General features: G+C 40.7%; 1 protein-coding gene across 1 annotated transcript in view; it reads right to left on the bottom strand.

Moving 5' to 3' along the window:
• The window catches only part of LOC118406256 (low-density lipoprotein receptor-related protein 2-like), a gene marked incomplete in the record, with an annotated part of 97758 nt that overhangs the window by 27958 nt on the left and 52671 nt on the right, over positions 1 to 17129 (bottom strand). The window contains 26 exon segments of the mRNA XM_035806184.1: positions 118 to 357; positions 697 to 867; positions 1297 to 1452; positions 1925 to 2096; positions 2666 to 2752; positions 3220 to 3351; positions 3744 to 3869; positions 4589 to 4711; positions 5256 to 5501; positions 6268 to 6402; positions 6855 to 6986; positions 7493 to 7615; positions 8021 to 8146; positions 8638 to 8760; positions 9281 to 9397; positions 10051 to 10179; positions 11403 to 11537; positions 12282 to 12514; positions 13035 to 13181; positions 13713 to 13881; positions 14241 to 14330; positions 14499 to 14660; positions 15024 to 15152; positions 15723 to 15867; positions 16167 to 16250; positions 16596 to 16767. Coding sequence (XP_035662077.1) covers positions 118 to 357; positions 697 to 867; positions 1297 to 1452; positions 1925 to 2096; positions 2666 to 2752; positions 3220 to 3351; positions 3744 to 3869; positions 4589 to 4711; positions 5256 to 5501; positions 6268 to 6402; positions 6855 to 6986; positions 7493 to 7615; positions 8021 to 8146; positions 8638 to 8760; positions 9281 to 9397; positions 10051 to 10179; positions 11403 to 11537; positions 12282 to 12514; positions 13035 to 13181; positions 13713 to 13881; positions 14241 to 14330; positions 14499 to 14660; positions 15024 to 15152; positions 15723 to 15867; positions 16167 to 16250; positions 16596 to 16767 — 3804 coding nt within the window.

The following is a 17129-nucleotide window of genomic DNA, read 5'->3' as shown; positions in this document are numbered from 1 at the left end:
TTATTAACCCAACCAGTGTCATTGGGACAATTATTTCTTGGTGTCCTAGTTGCCTGTGACACTGGGTGAGTTATTACAGAACCACAGTCGATGTAGCCTGCCCTCCCCCTGTGAAACTTACATGGCATCTGTCTCTGAGGATGGACGATGTGGATGTCCATGGGCCGATGGACGGTGGTGACCATGGTGGTGCGCTCGGTACCGTTCAGCTTACGTGCCTTCTCCACAGTCTTGGTGTTCCAGTCAGACCAGTAGATCCAGTCCTCGAACAACGTCATCGCGAAGGGGTGGGGCGCAGTGCCATCAGCCGAGGGGCCGATGACTGTGTGACGGTTACTGCCATCCTTATTACAGAATCTTGTGGAAAACGTAAAATAAATCAGTTATAATTTCATATTCACTGCAAATGTGACAAATCCCTTACCATCAAGTATGGACCCAGTAATATACAAATGTACAGTTATGGGTAAAGTTTAAAGAATAGAAAATCCTTACAGCACTTAATATAATACAGCATAAATAAGAACCCCACAGTTATACACCTTAGCAGTATAGTGTACTACAGTAACTGCAATACAGGTATGAACCAGAAACCAATAATTTCATATGTGTGGCCTGGTTTATGATTTGTGAAATTTATACAAGTTTCCAAGAGAATGTACTGTGAATGTTATGTGCTTAAAATACAGTACTGACTCGATGAAGTCCAGATGAGCGTCAGCCCAGAACAGCCTGCCGGTGGCGTACTCGATGGTCAGGGCGTTTGGCCAGCTGACCTTCTCTGTAATCAGAACCTCCTTCTGTGTCCCGTCTGCTGAGATCCGGGCGATGTACGCACGGTATCCCCAGTCTGTAAAGTAGATGAACCTGAAAAACAAACAAAGGTCTGATGATTTTGTAGAAGGTAAAATGAGGTTTTAGTAAGTTCTAGTAGTAGTGGTAACATTGGTAGTAGCAGAATGTTTGCACTGTATAAACCTAAAGTGACAGGTGATGCCATTTGCACCAGTCCAGATTAATTTGTTTGGTTTTAAGTGAGCCATAGTAATACTCTCTCCTAGCAAATATTTTAGTCAGAGGTTACTTTGTTGCATTTCTTTTGCAGTCTTTTCTATGATTATAGGTTTCTCTAGAGGTGGAGGTGATTTTTTTCATTCTTCTCACTTAAGAGGAATTTTGGAAATGGAAGAAACTGTAGCCAGAAATACATTGTAGGGAATCTAGAAAAGGCGATAAAAACAACAACAAAACAACCATCGACCAAGACTGCTTGGAGAATAGATTACTGAATCTTACGCTTCTTTTGGATCCACAGCTAGAGCTCTCGGCTCCTGCATGCAGTAATCAGTGCCGTTCTTGTTGATGCACTGCTGGTGGTGGGTCCGTCGGGACCTCCCAGTCAGTTCAGACACAAACATCTTCTTCATTCTTCTGTCATTCCAGTACAGCTTCCTGGTGATCAACACATAACAAATAGTTCAAGTTAACAGTGTTAAATACCAGTGTAATAAAGAAGGGTTAAGTTAGAAAGGCATGGTACTGTGGTGTCAAATGGTGTCACAGGTTTGATTCACAGCATTTCTAGACAGACATTGCATCTTTGGTAAAGCCCCTAATATGACTATTCTCAATCCACCCAGGTGTAAAAATGGTTACCTGACTTCAGTTGAGGATGTAAAAGGCAAATGGAAGGAGAGGGATGGGCTTCAAATACCATGCCCTAGACACAGACACAATACCCCCAACAGTCTAGCTCAAAAAGGCTACTGGAGTACTTTTTTTTTACACAACAAACACATAGCGGAGGACAGAATGGGCAAAATTTATGTCCGTCCCCAGTGGCGAAATTCTGTCAAAGGACAGAAAGACAAGCGCTGGCTAGAACCCTGCACTAGCCTATTACAAGTAGGCATAAGTCAGCTACCTGCCAATCCAGTCCACCGCCATCCCTTCCACCAGTGGAATGTTCTGGTCGATGATGGTTTCCTCTCCCGTACCATTCATGAACATGCGTTTGATCAGGTTCGCACCAATGTCAGAATAGTAGTACCGCTGCTCTTGAAGGTCATAGTCCAAAGCAATCGCATTGGTCAAGCCTACAAGGTACAGAAGGAAAACTTCACTACATAGACATTAACAGACTTTCCCAAGAAGGTTAGGTACAAACGTGTAGCCTTTGAATGTTTACCTTACATTTTTTTTTATCTTCAACTTGAATAGATTGTACAATACTTGAATATTCCAGAATAGAAAAATATGAAGCTAATGCATCATTATAGATATTATAGATTCAGTCAAGATTAAGTATCATCCATGACATACCGAATGTATGTAACTCAAATATATCACATCCAAAAGTATGCGTCACACTTTTACACAATACATCTTATTGTGACAACAGTCTGTATAGCTGGTATAAGTCATAACCACCCTTCAGCATAACACCAGTGTCACAGGCATGTGGTGCAGCAGTACTTGGTTATACCAAATGAACTGTCATGTTTGCTGTCTGTCATGGCTGCAAGTGTTGTCTAGTGAGGGCTGCACTTTGTGGCAAAGAGTAAATGTGTACAAAGAGTACAATGACTCTACATACATTTTGTATATCAAGAAGAAACTGTCAGTGGCTTCTGCACACGTACAACGTATGTTTTTGTATACTGACCTTGCTTGACGAGGTTGTAACTGCTTCCATCTACAGTCAGGTTCCTGATGTAGTACCTGTTACTGAAGACAAGGTAGGGGTCCACAGCTGGGGAAAAACAGGGTCAAATCATCAATTGAAAGTCAATTATTACAGGTCAAGCCTGTGACCACCTCTACATACAGACCAATTGGTTAATGTGACCACTTCTGCTTTGTGGTTGTTCATTAGATAAGTTTTCCCATTAACACAAGCATTAAGAAACCTGTCTACTACTCAGAGTTTCTGGGTTCGAATTCAGTCATGCTTCCGATCTTGTGCCCTTGGGAAAGATACTTAAATGACTTTCCTAACTACTTCACCCAGGTGTTACTTCAGTTTGGGAGCTAAAAGGCAGTGGAAGGAGAGGGATGAGCTCTGCCTTCCAATATCAACCTGCTGCAATTACTGCCTCAAAAAGGCTACTGTACTACCTGCATTACTGCATTAGTAGATTTCATCATAATGTTGACTGGAATACTCATCTGGTTCTGTATTACCCTGTTGATGGAAGGAGAAAGTAAAGTTAAACTTACTTGCGGTGTGTTTGCAGGTGAAACCATCAGGTTCCCTCAGGTACCCATCTCCACACTTACAGATGTAGGAGCCAGGAGTGTTCTCACAGCCCTGACTACATACCCAGGGGGTGTCTGTACACTCATCAATATCTGCAATTATACAAAACATTTTCAACCAAAGCATTCATTTCTACATAATTTTTCTTATTTATTCTTCTCTACCAGCGCTGTCAAAAGCATTTTTCCATCCTACACATTTAATCTCACATCAATGATCACTGATTTGAAAATATTTCAGACTTTTTGACAGATAGAATTTTTTTTTTCATACTGTAAATCTTATTTTGACTTTGTCTTTTTTGCAGTAAGAGTGAATAGGAGGTGTTAGCTGTATCTTGAATTTGGCATATAAAACAATTTTACACTTACAGTGGAGAGGTCACCACAAAAATAAGTACACTGTATAAGTTTCAATTTTCAAGACTTATAGGACCAAGTAGTGCTACGCTTGTGTGTAAGAGGTGAAAAGTGAGTGTTCTAACCTGTACAAGCCTTTCCGTCAGCCATGAGGACATACCCAGCATTACACACACAGCGATAGCTGGTCTGTGTGTCCACACATCTGTGTTCACAGCGGCTTACTGCTGGGTTCTGACACTCATTAATACCTGTGGGGATGGGGAGGGTAGACACATATATAACACTGTCAAACACTGCAATTGGAGTAGTGTGAATGGTCCAATGGTTGGTGATGCTACCTCTAAAACTACAGTTTTGCTTCCCAGCCATTGTCACCTGACATGCACGCTACTGAGAAGGGGTTCAGTTCTTAAGACGTGATGTTAAGCTGTGGTCTTCCATTTATTGTGCTTGTTGAAAAGAGGTAGAGGAATTTGGTGCAATGAACCTGACAATAGTGTATACAGCCAGTGAAAGATAAGTTCTTTAGGGAGCAAAACTTGACTGAGATCACTTTTCACTTGCACTGTTGCATTTGAGTTTACACTGATTTAACCTGCAGTTTAAAAAGAAAAGTCTGCATTGGATTTTTGAAAAAGATTTCTTTAGAAAATTCGCATAAGGATCCTGATTTTCCAGTGGCCAACCAAAAGAGAAAAGCTTGAAAATCAGATTAGGATCTTGGCTTTTGAGTTATCATTTTGACAAAGAAACAAACAAACAAACCATCAAAACCAACCACCAAACATCTAACTAATCAACATTAGTTAAATTTATTACACATCAACCTCCTAGCAGGGGTAAAAATACAGTAAAACACTAATCATACTACTTATTAACCATCAAGCCAACAACATGCACCTGTTGGTTAGAATTACCTCCAAGACAGAAGTTATAACACAGTGAACACACTACTCCTACCACTTACCACAGTGGAACTCGTCGCTGTTATCAGGACAGTCGTAGCGCCCGTCACAAACCAGGCTGTTGGAGATACACTGGCCACTGTTACACAGGAACTGGTTAGGTGGGCAGGTCGGCTGTTGTGTCACTGGAACATAAGGTGGAAAAATAAGTGGATTCCCTTCACACTACTATTTCTCTGGATTGATCATGGTATCAAAACCAGTTCATAGGCAAATTTTGAAGCCATTTCTTAACATTTGACACATGGTACTCTACCACTTTGTACATGTATCAACTTTCATGTATACTTATGTGGTCATTAAACTAATTTGTCTGAAGGATGAAATACATGTTGTATGCTTTAATAAGAATCAGACAGAGGATGACAGGTACTAATCAATACAGAGTAATGTGATTCAATAATTTCAGTTTGATTCTACATGTATGTGTCTATACATGTGCCTATAAACAATTTGCTGGAAACAATTTTACTAAAAAAAAAAAAAAACAGGAATACCACTCTGGGGACCACTAAAATATGGTCTGTGTGGACAGGTGCTTAATGAAATGCTTGTGTCATAGGGGAACATTATCAAAGGGACCACCAAAAGTGATTACACTGGCCAGGTGGTTCTTATGTAGAGGTGATCACCTGTACAGATTTGTACAGGTTACAGTAGTTGACTCACCACAAAGAGAGTCCAGCTCATCTGATCCATCGAAACAGTCATTGTCCCCATCACACGTCCACCTGGACGGGATGCAGCGCCCGTTCTGGCACGTGAACTGGAACTGAGAGTTACAGGTGGCGTACTGGCAATCGTTACTCTCGTCGCTGTGGTCTCCACAGTCGTTGTAATGGTCGCAGCGTGACTGACTACTGATGCAGAGGCCGTTGTCACAGGTGAATTCATTCTCCAGACAGGTTCGGCGAGCTGAAAAGGTCACATTGTTCATGCCAGGAATCCGTTTATCAAAATAGGCTTTACGGCGCTGCTTCATAAAAGCAAGATGATATAGAAAAAACAAAATTCACGGGTCTGAGTGGCAAGTGTGCAGATGTTGACACACTGGCAGCAAATCTGTAGGTATTTTTGGCACCTTTAGACAGATTAGCCATAAGGCTCGGTGGGCGTCACTCCACCGTAATGGGGGCAGGGGCATGGCGAGTATTGAACTCTGGACCTACTGATTCTGATTCCAATGCTCTAGCCAGAAAATACAGTACATAAAGATTATGTAATGTTTGGGGTTTTATATAGAAAATAAAACCCCAAACATTACATAATCTTTATAATTCTTGGAAGAAATGTTGATAATTTGGGTGTTGGATGTTTCTTTTCAGAACAATTTTGTTGTCATGAGTGATTTCCCAGATTGTCACCCATACAATTTGACAGGTGCTCAATGTATTTGTATTCGGTCGTAAAATACATGTACATGTGTGATTGTCATCATTAACTGTTTGGGCCCTATATCAATGAGTAAAACATAAGAAAAACCTGTGTGTACTGCGAATGGGGCCTATCATTAGGACAGCCGTCATATTTTGTCTCATGTGACAACCAATCAACAAACAAATCAATCAAACAATCAACTGCCCGACAAATATTGATGTGTAATACCGGTATCATTGGCACAGTGTAACCCGTTGTCAAGTCCTCTGGAGATAAATCTGGACTTGACATCTGCTGTACTTACTGCAGTTCTGATGCTCATCCTCTGCATCAGGACAGTCTGCATCTCCATCACACACAAACCTCTGGAGGATGCACCTGCGCCGCCCGGCTGGGCTGTTTGTGCAGGTGAAGTAGCCCTCCGCACAGGGCCTTTCAGCTGCGGGATAAACAAACATTTCAGACACGTGTTCTCAGGTGTTTGTAGTCACTCTTACTGTACAACTGTACATACATTTGTATTTGACATTCATTATACATGTAAGGTAAGGTGTTGATTGGCAATGTTATAACAATATAATTCAGCTTCACTTTTAGGCTTAGGAAAATAATTGTTGTGTTAACGTTCTGGTTGCCCATTTGACCCTAGCAAAATACTGCCGACCCTGTTTTTTCTTAACATAGCCTGAAACACAACTGTTTATATAATTATCAAAGCCTCAGGTTTTAATCTGACACCTGTTGATGTTAAAATACATGTACATGTAATGACAGTTGCAATGTACATTTTGCTCGCTACTTTTGATTGCTGAGTGTTTCATTTCAAAAGTCTTCTATCTTTGTCTTGGTGACACACAAAGATGAAAAATCAAAACAAAACAAAATAATCACCGCAGTTGTGGCGCTCATCCTCGTCAGACATGTCTCCACAGTCGTTGTCGTTGTCACAGATCCATCTGCTCGGGATGCAGCGCCCGTTATCGCAGGTGAACTGGTCGCCATAGCATGTCCTATCAGGATTGGCTGAACATCAAGGAACAAGAATATCAGGAACAAGAAACTTTAATTTACATCATTTATTATCAATAGCATGATAAAATTACATGTGATTACCATATTTGTTTTACATAATCAGAAAACCAACTTTAGCCATAACACACTGCTTTTTCTCACAGTAATTATATAAGTTTAAGCTGTGTAAGATTTGTAAGGTAAGGTTTGATCCACTTGCACTGGGATGGACCACTATTCTTTTTTATAAGTGAGATGGATTCTTCAAGGTGGTTGAGGCATAGTTCTCCCCCAATATGGGGAGAACTAGCTTTACATCCCATCTGAGAGAGATTCACTGACTAAATCTAGCTACTCATTTTCACTTGAGATGAATGAGGAAACAGGTGTAGAGTGCCTATCCCACTTCCACAACTTTGGGGATTTGAACCTAGAAACTTTAGATTCAACAGCCCAAACCAAAAGACCAACTTGCCACCCACCGGAACCATTTTGAAATGACATAAATCTACACTCACAACAAACATCTTCTGGTTCATCAGAATTATCACCGCAGTCATTATCTCCATCGCAGTGCCAGCTGGCAGGTAGACAGCGGCCGCTCGAGCACGGGAACTCACTAGCGCTACAGGTAGCAGCCACTGGAAAACAATAGGCCATTCTTTATTGACTGTCAACATTTAATGCCAATCTGATCCTATTTGACTTGAATTTCATGACAAAAGCTACAGTACTGGACTACAACATTTTAAAATACATTTTGAACAATGTACACATACATGTACTAGGAGCCCAAAATTGACACACACAGACACACCAAAACGGTACCTCCATTTTTCATGGAGGTAATGATAGCTTTAGAAAATTGATTATTAAGATGACACATTGATTACACTGGCTAGCTGGTTACTGAACTACCAAAGTCTTTGCTAACTTAAGTTAGATAAACAAAGCCTTTCTTAAGAGGTTGTCTTTTCACTCCAAGTATATGTATCTCTTAATCAGTGTTTCCATTACATAACGATTATTGTGACTGAGATACTTACAGCAGAAAGTTGGTGTTTCATCCGAGTTGTCCCCACAGTCGTTGTCACCATCACAGAGCCAGAAGCGGGGGATGCACACGTTAGTCGTGGAACACTTTATCAGGTTGGGACGACAGGTGCTCGGAGCTAAGACAAGACACATTGACAAACAAAATTAGTAATACGTTTGTGAAGGTTAGACATCCAGGTAAAAAATATTCAAATAAAATTTCTCTCTCCACAACTGGATTAAAAAACAGAGATTTACTTAAAGGACAATAACTTCCTATGGTATTGTTTTACCATAAGGAACTACATGTATACACACATGATTTACATTTGAGACTTGCATATAATCCTTAGGAGTTAGCAGTTCAATCAGTTGTTCTAGTAATAGCTGTACTTGAATCAAATTATTCTGCCAGTCCATTCTGGTGACACTGAAGAAGAGTGATGAATGTCACTTGAAATGTCCGGGAGTAAATCTCCCATATTTATCAAGCTGTAGAGATTGAATTGTATTTGCAAGTTAGGACTAGTGGGCAAGAATGAGTACAAAAACCTGAAACTTGTACATAGAAGTGATGGAATGAAACAGTACTTAAAGTCAAAGGAAAGGAAGAAACTTTCTGACTTACAACAGTTGATCTCATCGGAGGTGGTGTTGTCGCGGCAGTGGTTGTACCCGTCACAACGCTGGGCTATATCGATGCAGCGACCGCTATCACACGTGAACTCTCCCTCCCCACAGTCTGGGTACTCTGTATGGAGGCAAAAATCAATGACTATTATAAGAAATATAGACACATGATTTTGCCATAACCACCAGTCACTGTTACTTAATCAACCACTTAAGCTGTACACATAAATCCAATGTATACATTGTATGTAGGGGTCAAGTGCTATGTGGCAACTTGACCTAATAACTTGACAAATACTTCAAGATATGTAGGATTTGAACGATTAAAAGATTTATTTGTTATACAGAACTTGTCTCATTCGTGCGTCAGTTTGATTAATGATGGTAGTTTTATGACAGACCTTTCTTTCAGGAAACACATTGTACAGGGTTATGATGTACAGTCGCTTCTTATAACCACCTCATAAATCAGCCTATTTACTTCATTCACTTGGTGGTTTATTTATTGGTATCTATAGGAACCAGTCATGCCGAAATATTATGACTTATCATATGATTAATATGCTAATAATAATAACAATATGATTTTTGTGTCATCATCCCAATACTAACGTAATAACCTGGATTATTGGCTAACTTACCACAGTCAGCTTCATCCGAGTTATCCCGGCAGTCGTTGTCAAAGTCGCACCTGAAATAGGCCGGGATGCAGCGCTTGTTGTTACAGGTGTAGTCTGTCGCCAGACAAACATGGTCGGCTGCAGGGAGGCAAAGTTCCAGACTTAGTTTTCAATTTGTTACCATAAATCTAAAACAAGGTAATCAGAAAATGCAGACTTCATTCCCCTTCAAGCAAATTCAGAAACACACAGGGACACAGACACAAGTCTAGAAGATTACTTTACCTCCTTGGGGTGAAGTTGATAAAAGATTGCACACATTGTTAAAATATATGATGAGAATTGTCTGACTGCCAAATTATTTATTAACTGAAATTTACCACATTTGTGAAAGGACAGTGACTATCACCTTTTCAAGATGTCAACCCTGATCAAGACTGTAAGGCTTGATCCACTCACACCAACATGGACCCCTACTCTTTTCTATATATATGAGTGTGGTGGGATCTTTAACATCTGGCGTTGTGGCTCTCCACACAGACAACACATTCAGAGTGGAAATAAGTGTAAAGTGCCTTTACAAAGGGGGAAAAAGGCCCACCAGAGATTCAAACCCATGGACAGCAGCAAGACAACCACCCTAACAAGAAGACGACCAACTACAGCATCATGTTAGCTATGCAGGTAGGTTTCTAACCCAACAACACAACAGTTTCTGACTTGCAATATCAATAAAAAGAGCTGCAAAACTACACTACACAATCATGGTGGAATGCAGCATGTTTCCCTACCACAGACTCTGGGGAGTTCGTCAGAGTTGTCTCCACAGTCATTATCGACATCACACTTCCATCGTGACGGGATGCACCTGCCGTTCTGACAGGTGAACTGCCACTGTTCGTTGCAGGTGCTGTTGGCAGCTGCAGAGGGAAGCCAGGCGTCAGACATTCAGTAAACTACATTGCACATGCACTTCCGAAATCTAATATAATTATTGCAATCTCTGGAGTATCTTTTACAGGTCTTGCGTTCTCTGAAACAACTGGGAACAGCCTTATGTACCAGCACCCCTGTTACATGTTCCGTGTATGTTAGGGGGTGATGGAACATATAGGGCCTAGGGGTGTTGGAACATAGGGTTGTAACTAAAGCAACTTGTGCTAAGAAACAACATACATGATTGCATTGTGATACTACAAAAGCATGTCAACTACTGCTGCCCCCCTCCCCCTTTCACTTCTTCCTACACCAACTTAAAACTGTTGCCTTACCAAAAGCGAAGGAGAAAAACAGTGTAAACAACAGGCTTGACAAAAGCAGCCAGTGGTCTCTATCCATTCTGCAGTCTGGAGAGTACTGACATTTACGGTGTGTCATTCTGTATAAATTATTAATCATGACTGGAAAACAAATTGGCTTGTCTAAAATTCTATTAAATATTCAGTCAATATCCTAAGAGGGTGATACCACCTTACCTGGATAGTATGGATTAGGTACTTTAAGTATGTAACCAATACCATTCAAAAAATGTTCAGACATAATTATGTATGTATGATTTAAAGCTATCTGACAATCAGGTCTGTAATTTTGTAATGTGTAGCTCCAGGTACCTGATTGTTAATATTAAGTTACAATTTTATAATTTGGGCCACATTTGGACTTGGTTATCTAGATGACATCCATACATGCATCAATGTTTGTCTGTTTAAAAAGTTGTAAATTGTGTCAAGAATCTGCAAAATGAGAAAATTATGCAGTAAATTACAAAAAAAATATCAGAAAACATACTAATGCCATAGAATGCTTGTTTCCTATCATAATTTTTTTGCCATGTTTATCAGCACAACTTAGTTTATATAAACGTACTTCAAGCCCTGAGTGAGGTTTTCCAAATTCAAGAAAGAAGACTTGAAAGTACAAATATAACGTTATGGCATTTGTTGTTTGATATACAATGTCTAGTGTATTCAGTGAACCTTCCTGATCACCAACATTTCATAATTAAGGCAACTTTTCGTGGTGGCCCAACTTTTTTTTATTCGCACACTCGCATCATCAAGTGGATGTCATTCATATTAGCAAAATCAGTAAGGCCTTACATACAACTAATCTATGCAGTGTTGTTGAATTTTCAAGTACTCACGGACACAGTCCTTGCCACCATTGGCCAGTTTGTAGTTGCCATCGTTGGGACATGCACATTCTGTTCCGCCGCTGGGCGCAGGATGGCACGAGTGGCTACAACCACCATTGTTGTTTTCACATGGATCGTTGGAGCCTAAAATGACATTGATGGACAATAAGTTCATTAAGAACAAAAATGGCTAAATTGGGCAAGCATTCAACTTCCTTAGAATACAGTAAAAATTGTATACGTGTTAGAACAAGAGCTACATGTAATCACCACTTAAAAATGACTGTAGCATGAGATATAAAAACCAGCAAAACAACCAGCATACAAATACATGTACATGTACATTTTGCATCATTAAGATCCATCCACAACTTCTCAAGTTATGGTGTTTGTTCACAAACAGACTCACAAATAGATAAACACACTCGAATACCATCCACACACAGTCAAACATACCTGTCCTTGGTGCTGAACACCATCCATACACAGGCAAACATACCTGTTCTTTGTGCTGAACATTATCCACACATTGGTTAACATACCTGTCCTTGGTGCTGAACACCATCTACACACATGCAAACATGCATGTCCTTGGTGCTGAACACCATCCACACACAGGTAAACAGGCCTGTCCTTGGTGCTGAACACCATCCACACACAGGTAAACAAGCCTGTCCTTGGTGCTGAACACCATCCACACATAGGTAAACATGCCTGTCCTTGATGCTGAACACCATCTACACACAGGCAACCACACCTGTCCTTGGTGCTGAACACCATCAACACACATGGAAACATACCTGTCCTTCTACTTTGCTATTCATCCCATAGAATTGAATTTAATTGTAGGGACTGAGTGGAAATGTTAGTACATGTAGCTCTACTTACACTGCTGACTAGAGGTGGAGAAGACGTGGACATCTCGCATGCCTGACCCCAGACCTTGTGCCATGCGGATTTGATTGGCTCCGGTGTGTTTCTCGGCGCGCAGGACAGCATTCAGGCTGGTGTCGGTCCAGTAGATGTAGGACCCGCTAATCGCGATACCGTTGGGCGCCATGCTTGAGGAGACAACGGTCTCACGTCCAGATCCATCCAAGTTCACCCTCTCAATCGTATCCCTGTACCAATGCACATGTACATTGTACATTTAGCAAGTAACAATACAAAAAGTTACATTTTCATACGGGACTTAATTTTGCTTTAGGAAGGGACATCACAGAGTTTTAACTTCGCAGTTGAAACAAATCTGTTTTAAGATAAACACAGTGGTGAGTACAATGCCAGCACATATTAACGTACTAAGGATTTGTCAGTAGAGAGGTCACAACAGACATTAAACCAGAGCCTACATTTGAAGATTAACAGCAGTTAGGGCTTGAAATATGTTTTTGCATACCCGCACTTGTGTAGGAAGCATCTACACTTACCTACACTAGACAAATTACAGTGTATACTTGCACCAATCCTATGCAGACCCTTGCCCTCAACCAATGCAATATAAAATGGGGAGGCTCTACTAAACTGGGCTGAGGTTTCCACTTTTGTGGGCGTGGCCTTCAGTTTGCCAAGAAATAATGCCTATCACAGACCAAGATTGACATTTAGACTGTTAAGATAATAACAGAAACAGCCACTTACCCATACAAGTCAGAAAAGTAGAGCTTGTTTTCATCAAAGTCGATAGCCAGCCCATATGCCAGCCCAGTGTTGGAGACAAGGGTGGTCCTGTTGTTTCCTCCCATGCTAGCCCTTTGAATACCTCCATACTGAGTCCAGTAAAGGTACCTGGAAATAAACATGTACATCAAAAACAAAAGTTCTACTGCAGTACCATACATAACAGCTTGGGGCCCAAAGATTTTTTTTGACAAGTAGCATTGCAATCCAATTCATAACATGCAAGGGGCATTTGACAAGTTCTCAGAAACAAGCATCAACTCAAATTTTAGGGCATAGTTATAAAGTATGAAGCCTTTCATACTTTATTCACTAAACACACATACTTTCATACACTAAAACTCTTTTTGTAAAAAAAAAACACTAAAAAATTTTTGTATTCATTAGTATTACTTTGCAGGTAATGCTCTTTTGAAAATCAGTAACATTAGGTGAGAGAAAATGAAGAACTATCATGTCTCTCTTGGTTCTGTTATACCATTTGCAACCACATACAAAATGATACCTCATCACTGACAAACTTTTTGACCATGACTCCATAGATTTCATGACAGGGGAATGGCAAGAATGCACTGCTCTGATCACAGTCCTAGCATCTTCTAAAAACAAAGAAATCGATCAAGAGGTCCAACAACTCACCCTCTGCATGGATCCAAAGCTATGGCATAAACATAGTTAATGCCGGTCAGAATATCCACTTTGCTGCTACCATCAGCGTTAGCGGCCTGTATCTTGTATGGGTAGCCGTCACTCCAGTAGATCTTCTTAGCAACCCAGTCAAATGCTATTGCTGTGGGATAGCGTAGCCCTGCAATGAGAAGAAGTTTCAAATAAGACTTTGTATCAGAAGCAGGTAGAGGAAAGGTATCAAGACAATAAATAGAAAAGCATCATGTCTCACAGAGAGTTGAGAAAGTGAAATGATTGGAGGTTACATTTCATCAGCATGATCTTTTGGAGATCCTCTCAGAAAAATTGGGCTCTCTGTTACATGTAATTACTGTATATTCATTTTTTTTATCATCATTGAACACCAAAGGATACTTGCCAATACTCAAATTGTTCAGGGGCAGGTACGCAACCTTCCCCAAACCTCTGTACCAGTATACAATTTAATTAATGTTAATTTTGGGTATACAGTAACTACTAACAGGTCTGTCTCCTTACCTTCAGTGATGATGTCCAAGATAACAGGGTCAGTACCACCTGCTGTGTTCAGGTTGATATAGCTGATCTTCCGACCTTCTGTACCAGATTCTGCAATACAAGAGAAAGTTACCAACTGTGACTAGAAGAGTAAGATATATGTTTGAACACGGTTTCATATGACACATACATTTAGATGGCAAGTACAGGTTAAAAATCATAGGATATTCATGAGGGTTGACATTACAGGCGATCACTACTGAGAATGATTTCACTCACGAGTGATGTAGATACGGTTGTCTGCAGCATCGAAGTCCAGGTAGCCATTGAGCTGCAGCCGTCCAGCACCGACCGGCTCGAACGGCATGGAGGTTGCCGACGGTTCGAGATGGAGGCTGCGAACCTCTCCTCCGGCAGCAAAAATGAGGTAGTCCGACACATCTGCAAGGTCACAAAAGTCAAGACTGTTACTGTTTGTTATTCTCTCCGTGAAATATACATGGAGGTATTGTTTTTGGTGTCTTTCTGCATATTTGTGGTCAGTATAACTCAAGAAGGTCTACATGGATTGCAATTATCTTTCATATGCGGGTAATACTTAGGAAGACAGTGCTCAAAGTTGATTTTCAAAGTTGAGTATTCAGTACTCTCTGGCAATCTCTATTTTCACTTCAGTACAAATATCGACTTCATAGGGCAAAGCATTTAGACTTAAGTTATTGGCTGGAGTTCGGAATTAGATCCCTTAACTGGAATAACATTGCTGCCTGTTCAACCAAGATGAACTTTGATGCCAACACTCACCATCACATCTTCTGTTGTCTGAACTCAGCATGCCGTAAGCACAGGCACACGTGGGGGTGGTGGTGTCCGGCATGGCGAAACACAGCTGCTCACAGCCGCCATTGTTGGTCTGGCAGGGGTTGGTGTTATCTGGGAACAACATGAGGAAATTTTAGGTTATTGTCCAGCTTGTAAAGTCATCTTCCTACTACTAGTACTATTGAAAGCAAATTAAAGTAATCTTGAATGTGTTTAGCTTAATGAATGATTTCAATGAACTGTCGCGCTTATCTTAAGAGAGGATAGACACTGTGTACAATTACGCATACTTTAGGTACATATCACTGGGAAATTCTCCTAGCTCTTTTCATCAAGTACAAGGAACATTGGACAACAGCTCAATGTTCCTAAGCACTGCCACCATATCCAGTAGCATACAAGTTGGATGGGCAACTAGAGCCAAGATTCAAACTCACAACACTGGCCTATTGGTTCAGGGGCAGAGTCACTACCCACTAGACTATGAGCACTACTAGTTAAGTGATTAGTTATCAATCTTACCTTTATACGTTGACAAAATACTCAGCCACTTATTTCCAAAATCTGTCAATGGCAACTGCATTTTGTTGGACAAAATTAAGACTGGCCAATGTTGACATGTCTAGAAGGTAAGCTCTCTATGTCCCAATAAAGATTATTAATGATACAACTGTTAAGTACCTGCAGGCTGAATGCTTGCATCAAAAACTCGAATTCTTTGAAGATTCAGCAGATCGGTGCGAATCTCTTCAGCAGGGTCCGTGCTTGGTTCCTTACTGGCACGATAAATTGTCTGCAAGTTGCGGTCAAGCCAATATACGCTGGACTGTAAAAGATAAGAGGCAAAAGAATAAGAAATCAGCTGACTCAATATCAGTATTAATACATTGTAGATTTCTTCACTTTTGTTATCATTAAAACCAAGCTTTGTCAAGTGGTCAAATGTCCCTGATATATAGAAAAAGCATATGATTAACTACCAATAATCTGGCCAAATGTTTTACATTATAATTTTCATCTTCAATGAGACATTAAGTGTGAGAGAAGCTTACATGTATTCCAGTATTTCATAATATCTTTACCCTGATATGGCTTATAGAAATAATCCTGCAGTTCCACACCAACCTGATAGATGGCGAGGCTGATAGGGGCAGGCAAATTACGACCACTGCGGATGACGGTTCGGCTACCACCATTCCAGCTTATTCGCTGGAAAGAAGACAAATGAAACACATGTCAGACATTAACATGTTCAACATACAGTCAAAATTGCATAAGTGACAACCTCTGGACATCTTGGACACTTTTTGGAGGTCCCTTAGATAATATTTCCATTCAGAATCTTTTCTATATTGGCAATCTTTCCTCTGCAACAATTATCTCCCTTAAGATGTTTAATCTCTTCCAGGATGGAACAAATCACATTTGTCCACAGAAAACAGTTTATGCTGGCTATTTTTCTCCTTCAAGTGATCAAAATGGTTTATCCCTTACATGGATGACAATACTTAAGCTTCCCCCTCTCCTTAAGTGATGAAATGGTTAACCCCTTACCTGGATGGAGTCAGCCCTTATGTCCACCCAGTACACGTTGTGTGTGGCCATGTCGATGGTCAGGTCAGTCGGCTGGACCATGCCATTTCTGACCAGTATTGTCCGGTTACTCCCATCCAGTAGTGACCGCTCCAAGGCCGGGGTCTGTCCATTGTCTGTCCAGTACAAGTACCTTCAAAAAGAATATCTAATTTAGTCATCAGGTAATCTCCAAGCAGATCCCTACGGTAGCATAAGACAGTATTAAAAGCTGCCAGAGGAGTGAAGCAGAGCTCTAAAGGGGTATTGTTCTTTCCTCCTATTTGTCATTACCAGACTGACCTCATCCCAAAACCTAAATTGCACTAACGTAGGCCGGATAGGAATCTCCCTGACCCCGTCTCATGATGACACGTCCTTACTTCTATGCATATCGGAACCCCGACAATGTGGACATCACAGACCAGCTTCTTTTCCTTTCCTCCCAAGACTATCTCCACAAACCAGCCTAATTGCATATCTATTGCGCCGAGGAAATGGGTCCACTCTTTCCCG

This window comes from Branchiostoma floridae, chromosome 18 (assembly GCF_000003815.2).
Source record: "Branchiostoma floridae strain S238N-H82 chromosome 18, Bfl_VNyyK, whole genome shotgun sequence".
NCBI lineage: Eukaryota > Metazoa > Chordata > Leptocardii > Amphioxiformes > Branchiostomatidae > Branchiostoma > Branchiostoma floridae.
This window is presented reverse-complemented; position numbering and strand designations above follow the sequence as displayed.